Source organism: Sceloporus undulatus, chromosome 4, assembly GCF_019175285.1.
Source record: "Sceloporus undulatus isolate JIND9_A2432 ecotype Alabama chromosome 4, SceUnd_v1.1, whole genome shotgun sequence".
In the NCBI taxonomy this organism is placed as follows: Eukaryota; Metazoa; Chordata; class Lepidosauria; order Squamata; family Phrynosomatidae; genus Sceloporus; species Sceloporus undulatus.
Genome location: NC_056525.1, coordinates 102,230,286 through 102,242,952, shown reverse-complemented (window position 1 = coordinate 102,242,952; position 12,667 = coordinate 102,230,286). Strand labels below are relative to the sequence as shown.

The 12,667-nt window shown below is 38.7% G+C and overlaps 1 protein-coding gene across 1 annotated transcript in view; it reads left to right on the top strand.

Annotated features, from left to right (window-relative positions):
- COL24A1 (collagen type XXIV alpha 1 chain) overlaps window positions 1-12,667 on the top strand; it is a 225,307-nt gene that overhangs the window by 69,728 nt on the left and 142,912 nt on the right. The window contains exons 12-14 of the mRNA XM_042463503.1: window positions 1,273-1,317; window positions 7,076-7,129; window positions 12,094-12,138. Of these exons, the coding sequence (XP_042319437.1) occupies window positions 1,273-1,317; window positions 7,076-7,129; window positions 12,094-12,138 (144 nt within the window). The remainder of the gene's footprint in view (window positions 1-1,272; window positions 1,318-7,075; window positions 7,130-12,093; window positions 12,139-12,667) is intronic.

Genomic DNA, 12,667 nt, shown 5'->3' with positions numbered 1-12,667 from the left:
TGGTTGAATTATGTTTGTTTGTTTGTTTACTGGTTGCTTAATTACTTATATAATTTATATGCCACCTTTGCCCTGGACTGGAACCTAAGACAGCTCACTTTAAAAAAAATCAGTTAAAAACGTGATAACATTTAAAGCACAATTTAACAATGTCATATTAAAGCTTTAGCTATAAACACTGTGAAATCATTCAAAAGCTTACAAAAGTTTAAAAATAAATAAAGCACCCTCTTCCCATAAGTGGTTTACCTATAAGCAATTATTAATTAAAAACCTGTTTGAATAAAAAGCAGCTTTGCTTGATGGCATGACTGTGTGGCCATTTTCCATGGAACTGGTACTCCTGCTACTGTCAGGATGCTAATTCCTGAAACAGACTCTCACCTGTGTCTCTCCCTATAGCTGTTTTGATTATATTTTGTTCATCATGCATAGACCACAATGTCATTTAACCTGGTTAGCTGAGGATGACCAATAGAGTTTTGTTTCTAAGCATCCATGGGAGCATTTGTACAGTACCAGTCAATAATGCTTAACAGCAACTTGAGGCAAATGAAACTAAGAATTGCAAAGTTAAAAAAGAAGCATCACTGAGGTTTGAAAACATCTCAGAAGTCCCATGAATGTTTTCACAAAGGCCAAAGGAGGGAAGCACCATGTCAGCTCGACCAGAGGTTTTCTGCCAGTTTTACTTCACTTGTTGATACAGTATTTTTAAAAACCTTTTAGGTTGCCACTGGAAGAAATTCTCATGTTTTGTATACAGGAGTTATAGCTACCTCAAAATACATGAGAACAGATCAGAGAAAAAAAATACAACTGAGTGGTAATGAGATTAATAAACTTCATATGACAAGAGACTTTAACTTAATTGGGGGAAAAACACATTCTATGTAACTTCTCAATGAAAGTTTCTTTTCTGCTGCTAATGGATTTGAATTTTATTGCCCTTTGCCCCCAGTCCCCCCATGGCCAAGAAGGGAAGTGACCTCTGCCTGCATTGGTATTCCTCTAGTCAGGCCATCTTAACTAATATAACTCAGAAATACCATGAGACAAAATGTTGTCCTGTCACTCTTAATGTTGTCACTTGCTTCTCCTGCGTGATTATATCTTTTGCCTGATGAAGAAGCTGGTGGAGCTTCAAAAACTTACATCATGTATTTTGTGCTTTTTCATTGGCCAATAAAGGTGTCATTGACTTATAGATTTAGGTGTATGGCCAACATAGTCACCTGTGAATATGTGTTTTGTAACATTTTTCTGTTTCAGGGTATTCCAGGTCTATCTGGAAAAAGAGGGCTGAAGGGGAGACAGGTATGATAGTTTATGTATTCTTCATTTCATTAACTGTTTATTAACTCATTTAACAGCAAAATCCATCTATATGTATTCAAAAGTAAGTCCCATTAAATTCAGTGAAGCTTTCTCCTAAGTAAATAGGCACAGCCTAAGTTTCTCCCTACATATAAAGGGAAAATGCTGTCTTTTCTAAGTTATTTTCTTCTGCTGAAAGAATGCAGAGGAGACTTCTTAAAAAGATATAGGGGGAAAAGATAAGCAATAGTTCTGAAGCCCAGCAGCAGCAAGGTGTAAAGAGTTTCAGGGGTGGGTTGGGGGTGGACATACATTAAAAGGAAAATATTTTTGTAGATGCTATGAAAATTACTTCAGTCAATTTCTGATGTAAAACTTTTCTGCAAGTCTTTAATTATTACAGAGTAGTGCCTTATGTTGTCTCAAGTTATTACATCTAGGCAGAAAAAAGACACCTGTCTTGAAAGCAGTACATGTGAAAAGGACCTGGGGTCTTAGTAGACCACAAGCTAGACCACATGAATCAAGAGTGTGATGCAGCAGCCAGAAAAGCCAAATGCAGTTCTGGAGTGCATCAACTGGAGTATAGTGACCATATCAAGGGCAGCAGTAGTTCCACTCTCCTCTGTTTTGGATAGATCTCACTGGAATACTGTGTCCAGTCCTGAGCACCAAGAAGAATATTGACAAACTGGAACATATCCAGAGAAGGACAACCAAACTGATTAAATGTCTGGAAATCAAGCCTCATGAGGAACAACTTAGGGAGCTGGACATGTTTTGCTTACAGAAAAGAAGAGTGACATGATAACTCTCTTTATCTGAAAGGATGTCATGTAGAAAATGAAACAAGCTTGTTTTCTGCTGCTGCAAGTACAACACAAACATATGGATTCAAATTACAAGAAAAGACATTCCACCAAAACATTAGGGAAAACTTTTTCTTCCACTGTAAGAACTGTTCATCAGTGGAATAGACTGGCTTAGAAGATGGTGGACTTTCCATCTTTAGAGATCTTTAAACAGAAGTTGGATGGGTATTGAAAGCACTAAAGAGGTGCTTTAGTTGTGTATTCCTGCATGGCAGGGGATTGGACTAGATAACCATTGTTGTTTCTTTCAGCTTTATAATTGTGATTGTCTTGTGCTGTAAGAGAGAGCAAGCAGGGCCACCATACTGTTATAAGTACTTAAAGGTAAAGGTAGTCCCTTGACATGAATGTCTAGTGGTAACTGACTGTAAGGGGCGGTGCTCACCTCCGTAACTAAGCAGAAGAACCAGTGGTATCCGAGGACTGCTCTGGTGGCCATGTGGCCAGCATGATTGCTCCAAATGCTGTTACCTTCCCACCAAATGGTACCTATTTATCTACTTGTATGTGCATGCTTTTGAATGGCTAGGCTGGCAGAAGCTGGGACTAGTGACAGGAGCTTACCCCATCGTGCAGGACATTCTAACCTGGTGTTAAAGATTTGCATCAGAATTAATGCTGGTCTTTGGACTAAGCAATAAACTGTCTCTCTATTGGATCTATCTATCAGGATTAATATACTCCATGTACTTACTTGACTTACCAGGTATAACAATGTTCGTGTTACCAGATGTAGTTTGGTGTAACACACACATCCACACAACACATAAAAAGCAGGTTTCCAGTTTCTATGCATGATTCTAAAAGTTGCATGGTGATGAAATCTGAAAGGAGGAAAACTGAAACAACTATCATAGACTACCAAAAAGACAAATAAATTAGTAATAGAGCAAACCATGCTTGAACTCTCACTAGAATCAAAAATGACTAAACTGAGACTATTGTACATTGGACATATCATGAGATAAAATGACTCATTATAAAAGACAATAAGTGTATGGTAAAGTGGAGGACAGTAGGAAAAGAGAAAGATGGCAGTACAGGTGGATTGATTCAATTAAGGAAGCCATGGCTCTGAATTTGCAGGACTTGAATAGGGTTGTTGATAGTAGGTTGAGTTGGAAGTCTCTCAGTCATAGGGTTACCAGAAGTTGAAGTAAACTTGATAGCAAATAACAAATAACCTGGGAATGGCCAGATTTTATCACACGGGAGGAATTTCTCTTAATTTTGAATGAAAAGAAAGTGGGGCCAGAATGCGTTCACGTGAATTTGCTAGTTCAGCGAATTTACATGAATTTGAATTGCATTCGAACTGACTTCCCATTGCTCAAAAACAGCTTGCCATTGCCCGAAATTGTGTGTGGTAGTCTATCACGCAATAACGTGAAACCCCATGATTGCGTTCGGACTGACCTCCCATTGCCCGAAATTGCATGTGGTAGTCTATCACGCAATAATGTTAAACTCCATGATTGCGTTCGGATTGCCATTGGATTATACTTCCAGTTTCCCTTGTCTGTTAAACTTCTCTCTCTCTCTTTCTCTCTCACACATAACATTCTGTATAACACCCCGTACTTTTGTTGATGTGAGCTGTGAAAATTAATGTAATAATAAATTTACTAGTCTTTAAGGTGCCACAGAACTCTGTTTTTGTTGCAATAGGGTAACACAACTAGACCTTTGGAAACTGCTTTACAACTGTAGAATTGTGTACAAAAGGTTTCCCTTGAAGAAGAGCTTGGTCTCTGAAATATGATGATGCCAGTTCATTGAGCAGTTAGTGAAATATTTTCGATTCCTCCCCCCAAGAGTTTTGAAAATGCTTTTGAAAATATGTTGTTTGATCTTTTGGTACCATTTCATATATGGTAGTAATCTATGAAAGTCCCCTTTATAGATACTAACATCTATTACAAGTGCAGCTTCTTTGAGAAAAATGGCTAGTTTTAAGGGATTATCACACAGAAGCTTATCATCCCTGAAACATTGCTAAATCATCCGTAAAGCATAAGGGCATGATTGTCAGTCGTGCTTGTCCCCCATGATTAAATTGTCCTGGAGGTCTCCCAGCCATTTCTCTGCATAACGGAAGTTCCCATTATGCAGAGAAATGTCTGTTCCGCGAATACTTTAATGACGGGACATCTCTATGATGATTTAATCGGGGGGAAAGTATGACACACTTGCTCTTTACAGATTATTTAGTGACATTTCAGAGATAGTAAGCCTCTGTGTGATAATCCCCTTAGTTATAGACATGAATACATTAGGTATAAATGAAATGGAACAAAATATTAAACTGGTTAGCTTTACTGTTAAGAAAATTATAGGGTCTTGTCTGAAAGCATTGACATAATGCTGAATGTACACTATGTTTAAATAAATTATTCTGTTACTCAAAACACATGTACTGAATTTCTTTTACCCATTATGTATATTACATGAAACCTGGCAGGGTTTGCCATATTTTAAAGTTACTGCCAATTGTATTATACACAATATGCAGAATTTTACAAATGTTGTAGTTGGCCAGAGGAATAAATTCTATGAAGGCTTTGTTGTAGCTAGATGTCGACATGATGTAGGACACTTCATAAATTTTAATAACAATTTTCCAGTATAACTTGCAGTAATGGCAAGAGCAATCAATCATAGTTCCTAGTAAAATATTAATAGACTTCCTCTTTGAAAGGTTCCACAGTAGCATGTCAAATGGCATTATTTAATGCCAAAAATGGTTTTACCACTTAAATGGTTACAGTGGTACCTAAAATGCAATGAGAAATATTTAGGCCAAGGGCAAAGGGAATAAATTTTAGGCTTGGAACCCAAAAACAATTTTGGGATCCCACGAGCTTGACTTTAGTCAGTGGGATATTTTCCCCTTTCAGCAACAGACTGTATCTGTCACACACATGCCATATCATGAACTGATTTTGAAAATCTCTCAGTTTCAGAAAGGTATTGGTGATGTGAAATAGGATCTGTTCAAGATCTGTGCACTTCTTTCAGCTCTACTTTGTTTTGTAGAATTACTCTGTTTTCTTAAACGTTTCTGAATTTAAATTTTGCTCTGTGGAATATTTTAGAATCTGACAGATGCTTGTTGGATCACATTACAGGTTCACTAAGGTTGCTGCCACCCTGCAGAATTAATGCAGTTTGACACTGCTTTATCTGTCATGGTGCCATCCTAATGAATCCTGGGATTTGTAGTTTGTTGTGGCACCAGAGCTCACTGAGAGAGAAGGCTAAATACCTCACAAAACTATAAACCCCAAAATTCCATAACAATGAACCATGGCGGTTAAAGTACAGTCAAACTGCATTAATTCTGCAATGTAGATGCAGTCCCAGTATAATAGTTTTCAACTTTAGTCTACAGCTCTTACAAGCCTCAGCTAGGAGGATTCCAGATTCTTTATAGATGGGGCTTGTGACAGCTGGAGTCCAAAACAGATGAAGGACCTAAACAAAGAATTACTGTACTAGGTGAAACTATATTATTATTATTATTATTATTATTATTATTATTATTATTATTATTACACTTTATTTATATTGCACTGTAGATTTACACAGCGCTGTACATACAAACAATAAAATCGATAAAAATGAAACCTGCCAATGGCGTACATTCTACAAAATATGTATAAAACAATAGATAGAATTAGATAAAAAAGCAGAGTTGATTTGAAATATCTGGAGAATTAGTATCCTAGTAGTACAGAATTGTGCCTTTAACAACATCAAGCTAACCCGAGAGATGGCATACTGGTGCATTTGTGCTAAATAGTCAGCAGTGCCAGTACCTTTCAAGGTGCTCCTTCCTATTCTGCTACCCATCAGCTGCTGGCAAGGATGCCCCCCCCCCACTGCTTTCCAATCCACCTCACAAACCATTTGAGATTACTGTTCCCTCCCCTACATACCTCCATCTAGTATAGACTAATTTATTTACATTTTAAAAGTTTTCTCTGGATACCTTAACTAACTCTAATACACTGATTTATCTTGCTGTGCCAGCAAATAAAATATTTCTTATCTAATAATAATAATAATAATTAATACTAATAATAATAATAATAATAATAATAATAATAATAATAATAATGTTTATTTATATACCGCTTTTCCAAATTAGATCAAAGCGGTGTACAACAGGAAGTACAATACAAAGTCAAAATAAAACATAACATGCCTCTCTCCCCCTCAAGATGGTTGTTGGAAGGAGGGCTCTTAGTCTTTCAGGCCAGGCCTCTCTCCCCCTCAAAATGGTGGTCGGAAGGAGGGATTTTTCTTCTTTCAGGCAGGCAGTTGAAGCTTGCCTGCCTCTCTCTCCCCAAGATGACTTTGAGCAAGGAACGGTGCTGAAGTAATGCATTATAGCTTTTGCTGCACTTCAGTATTGAACTAACACAGCTTTTTGAACTTTTATGCCTGGAGACATTCAAACAGTCTAGTTCCTTTCCTAGTGGCAGATACATTGCTTGGGAGTGTTGTGCGTTGAATTTTGTTTTGTTCTGCTAATGTCAATTTGTGCCTGGTTTACATGCACAGGTTGGTCAGTTGATTTCACTACATTTGAGTGTACATTTGACAACAGGCAGAGGAATATATGGACTGAATCCAATGTAAAGCATTTTGTGCAGGACAATATGAACATTATTGTGCTACGTGGCTCATACATGTAAGATCACTGGAAGATACATGTGTGTCAACCAAGATGTTAGGACAGAAAAGCCAATAATAAATAGTCCTAAAACATTCACTTTTTTTCAAAAAGGTTTAAGTATCTAGTTTTGTCTTTCAATACAAAATATTAAGCATACACTTGGGTATGCTATGATTTCTAACTAAACTGTTGTTGTTTTACTCAGGGTTTACAGGGTGATTTTGGAAACAGAGGCCCACCTGGTCCTGATGGAACTCCAGTAAGTATGCTGCCACATGCTCAGTAACTTGTTAACACATTATAATACAAACCACAATAAGGTTGCAGAGGGAAGATTTTCTGTTCTTTAATTAGATTGTTTATTGCTTGGTCAATCTTATAATGGATTTATATAGTCATCCTGAACTGATCCTTTGCTGAGGGGTACCAGTCTAATCAGCAGACTTGTGAAGAGCAGAATCAGTGGTGGTGGTGCAGCCTTTCCCTCCACCTCTGGCTTAGTACCATAGCATTCAACCATCTGGGATGAGAGGAGTTACTCAGGATCACTCCTAAGATGCATGAATGCTTTCACATATTGTTTAGAAGAACTTTTGGCCTGTTACAGACTGCCAAAATAAAGCTGCTTTGGGTCTCTTTGGAGGTATGCTGTTTAAATGATGCATGGGTCCTAAGAATCTGGAAGCTGCACCAAAGCTGCACTCCAGTGCTTAGAAATGGAGTGTGGCTTTGGCGTGACCTCCGGACTCTTAGGACCCATGCATCATTTAAATAGCATACCTCCAAAGAGACCCGAAGCAGCTTTATTTTGGCAGTCTGTAACAGGCCTTTATTTCTCAGTGGCAACAATAATATCTCAATATCCAGGCTGGTCATCAGAAAAGACAATGATGCTGGGAAAAGTTGAAGGCAGTGGGCAAAGAGGAAGACTGTGTTACAGATAGATGTGTTCAATAAATGAAGCCATGGATCCAAGTTTTTGAGATCTGAGCAGGGTTAATAACAGGGTCTCTTGGAGGTGTATCATTTATAGAGTTGCTATAAGTTAAACCAATGGCACATAGTGACAACAATGCAGGCTGATGTCTGTTTGCTTGCTTGTTTTATATGCTATGTTTCTCCCAGAGTGGAACATGAAGCAGTTCACAAAAAGAACCAGCTAAAATGTGACAATCAAATTTTAAACACAATTAAAAATTGCAGCTGCATGTGTTTCTATAAAGTTTAAAGGGCCAAATACTTTGTGCTTTGAATGGGAGAAGGGAGACACCCTGCAGATCATATGCAGCCCTTTAATCCCATTTTAAGAGATGGAGATTATGAAATGGTCTGTGCTGCAGAATCACAGAGCTCTAGTTCAGAGAATCCTCCAGTACTTTCCCGCACCATAAGGTTCTGCAGTACATGTGGCAGCAACAGCAAATTCAGCAGCAGTGTTGTCTCCAGTAGATTTTAGAGGAAGTCCAGTGTAGCCAGTATCCCCAGAAAATTGCCCAATCCTGTGTTAAATGTACATTCGCATATATTTATCTTTAATTTTTTTGTCTGAAGAAAATTTTAGAAGGCTGTGATTCAGATTGAGACTGCAGTATTGTAAGGGAAGGAAGAGGTTTAGTTCTCCCGCTCCACTGATGTGTAGTAATGACAATTGTTCACAAGGGCCAAAACAGACCACCCTGAAGGAGCTGCTTCCTGCCACCCCTTTGAGCACTGGATCGGGGCTGCGGCAACTGCATGCTGTGCCCCTGATCCGGCTATTTGCCAGCTCAAAAAGGAGCATCAGAATGCTGCCCCTTTTTTAGCTGGCAAAAAGCTGGTAGTTTCCCCATGTTTCTGCAGCACGGCATGACACCTCCTGCCGTAGGGTCAGTGGGGTGGCATGACTCTAGCTTGGGGGCAACGTAGGAGTGTGTGGCATCCCCCACGCCACCCCAAAGCAGGTGTTTTTGCTGGTCTACATTGCCCCCAAGTTGCTATTTGTCCTTCTAGTGGGAAATTGCTCTACACTGCAACTTTACTTCCAGAGCAAATATTGTGAAAACTGTGTATTGTATGGAGATCGTGAGATAATTCCTCTTTCTCTGTAGTGCAGTCCCAGTCCTATCAGGATGCCCCCACCCCGTTTATGGCTATGGTTGCTGTTTTTAGATTAAAACTGTACAATATGGCCACAAATTTCATGTACTGTGAATTTTGCCCTGAAGGTTGTCAATCATTACTTGTGTCCATGCAAGGCTTCTATAACTAGTTCACACTTGAAGTCATGCAGAATGTCATAGTGGATTGGTGGGCCAGAAGCCTGTGATACTAAAACTCCATACATTTTAAATCATTCTTGAATGGTTTCTTAAAAATGGCCTTTTCTGAATTTGTCTGGAATAGTGCCTAAACCAACCCTGTTGTTTATCATTTGGATTTCATAAGCGTTTTTTGAGATTTGATTTCACTTTCATAAGTGTATTTTGATATTTTAGGCCTCTCTGTCAGCTAAGAAAACTTCACTTTCTGTTAGCAACCCCTGCTTTGTAGCATTTTAACACTGTTAAGATCTAATATTTTGTAAATACAGTGCATCTGCACCTAGAATTAAATATTTTGTTCTGTATCATACAGTGAGCCCTCCCCTTATGTGGGAGATCTAGAATGGATACCCCACATAAGGGAAGGGCCCACTGTATGATACAGAACAAAAATATTTAAATCTAGGTTAGAGCTTGCAGTACATATATCCTAAAATGTAGGCTTTAAACGTTTCAATAAAATGGCATACTTTTAGAAAAATAATTTAATAAATCTAGCTGCAAATGAATTTCTTCTAATTGTCTGTGACAGCTGCTACTATAAAATAACAAGTCAAGCCCATTCCCCAGGGTTGGTTTAGGCACTATTCCAGACTTACAGCTGCTGGGGGTTGTGAGGGAGTGATGAGATGTATCAGGTTGCAGATGCTAATAAAATATATATTTCACATAGCATAGTAAATTATGGGGTGGATCATAAGCTAGTGCAAGTTTTTTTTAGAAGTGGAGCATCTAATGATAAAAATAAACTTGTACTTGATGAAACATAACACATACACTTAGCACTGAAAGATAGGCATGTGTAAACACAACACACAAATACAGAATTATCCTTGTACCATTTCCATGATAAATGCTGTCCCACCCTTCTTGGGCAGTACATTCTCCTTTGGGCCCCATGCATAAGTTGTCATGTGTGCTTTCACGCTCTCTAGATGTGTTCATGAATGCAAACACACACATTGATAATGTGCTGTTGTGTTCTGCAGGGCAAATGCTTGAGTAGAAAATAAAATAAGAGAAAAACATAACTTCTTAAATTGAAACTACAGTGGGCCCTCTCCTTACGCGAGGGATCCGTTCTGGATCCTTCCGCGTAAGGGAAAATCCACCTATGCTCGAGCCCCATAGGAAATAATGGGGTGCATGCATGTGGCGGAGTGGCGTGCGTTTGCCATAGGCGCATGGGCCATTATTTCCCTCCCCAAGCGGCTTCTGCATACGCTGGAAGCCGCATAAAACGCATCCATGCATGGTGCAGGCACACTGTAAAATAAGAGGAAAACTTCTTAAACCTGGAAGTTAGGAATTAATAACGTGATTAACATAGAATTAACATAGATTTAACTGTTCTGTATTCAGTAACTGGACATCAGCATTTCTAGTGCCTCCCTTTGAAAGTCATGAAGAACCTTGTATGTAGTGGGCTATACAGTCGGCCCTTCTTATACACTGATTTTTTATATACGGATTCAAGCATACACGGTTTGAAAATGTCCAAAAAAGTATAAATTTCAAATATCAAACCTTGGTTTTCCATTTTTTTAATAAGGAACACCATTTTGCTATGTCATTATATTTAATGGGACTTGAGCTAATTTTATTTGCTCTTATGGCTTCCAATATCATCTGTATGCCGATGACACCCAACTGTATCTTTCCATGCCAGAACTTTCTCCAGTTGTTGAACAGCGAGTATCATCTTGTCTCATGGCTGTCTCTGAGTGGATGCTCCAACGGCGTCTGAAGCTTAATATAGCAAAGACTGGTGTCTTCCCACCAAAGCCAACTTTGCAATATTCATTTTCCATTAAAATTGACAATATCCGTATTCAGCCTGTGAAGGAACCACATAGTCTCAGCTTTATCTTTGACTCCTTGTTGTTTTTTATTCCCCAGTCCAGGCCACAGCCAAGTAGTGCAGATTCTTTATCTATAATATTGCGAAAATTAAGCCGTTTCTTTCAGCATCTAGTGCCAAGATATTGGTGCACACGCTGGTGGTTTCTTGTCTGTATTATTGTAACCTCCTGCTCTCAGCGCTTCTTCTTTCCTACCTCTGTCCCTTAATCTAATGCAGGGGTAGGCAACCTTTTTGAGCTGGGGGCCGGGTTGCTGTCCCTCAGACAACTGGGGGGCCAAAGCCAAAAAACAAATAATTACATAATTCTTTAAAAATTAATTAAATAAATAAACCGGGACAAATGTAGGACAAAATTTTCAAATGGAGGACACTTTTTCTAAAAAGATGGAGGACACGCAAAAAAATTGCTGATTTTTAATTTTTTTAAATATAAATGCATGTTTCAAAGGCTTCTATAGACAATTGCCCCCCTTTGCCTGCTGCTTGCCCCCCTTGCCTGCCGCTTGGCCCCCCTTACCCACTTCCTCCTGATAGGCCAAAGGCTTTGGCAGCAATCGGCGGCAGGACCAGGCTGGGGCCGGTCCCAAGGCCTTGCCGGGCCACATCCGGCCCGCGGGCCGCAGGTTGCCTACCCCTGATCTAATGAATGGACTCTCACTTCTTTAATCAGCTTTAAGGCTGAATTGAAGACAACTTTGTTCGGGGAAGCGTTTCAAGTCATGACATGATTGATTGTTGGCTTACTGTATTTTAATTGGATTGTGTTGAATTATTTTAATGTACGTTTAATTTTATAACTGTTTGCTGTTAGAATGTACACCTCTGGCAGGTTTTTATTTCTAATTAATTGTTTACTGTGTACAGTGCTGTGTAAATTTACAGCATTTTAGCAATAGAAACGCTCTGTACTTTGCAATCTGCTTTATATTTATCCTTATCTGAATCCTTTATTCAGAAATACAGTTTTCCAAATATTTGTATTTATTTCATAGAACAGACACATACAACAACAGCAACAATGCATCAGAGTTATTTTAATTTTTTTTATTTTTGCCAAAGGGAACTGTTGGTGGTGCTGGCCCTCCTGGATTTCCTGGGCTTAGAGTGAGTATAAAATCTTTATTTCTGCTTAAAAGAATTTTTGTATATTTGACAAAGCTAGAAGCAGAACAGAGAAGACTTTAAGGGTAATGATCTATTCAGCCCTTTACTGGGCCATCTTTGTATTGCTCCTTGATATAGTTGTTGGCAGTTTGACCTGTAGGATCCTTTTCATTGACTTATTATACTCCCAAGTGTTAACAGCTTGGATGCTCTAACCTTAGATTACTTTATTTTTATTTTACTGTTCTGATTGTTTCTGAAAGGGGGAATTGGGTCAGCCTGTGCTATGACATATCAATGAAGTCTGGAGGGTAAGGGCTTCTTACTGAAAATGCATGCTGTCTCAGATTGGATTCATAGGGGCTGAGGAAACAGATTCAGCACAACACATCATGTTGAGATAAAGTGAATGGTGCTCTCATTTTGCAGGTCATGGTGCAGTGTAATCAACTCTGATCAAGTTATTTTGTTACCCAAGGCAGAAAAAAAAATCAACTTTTTCCATACCTTACAGTAAAAATACAGTAAT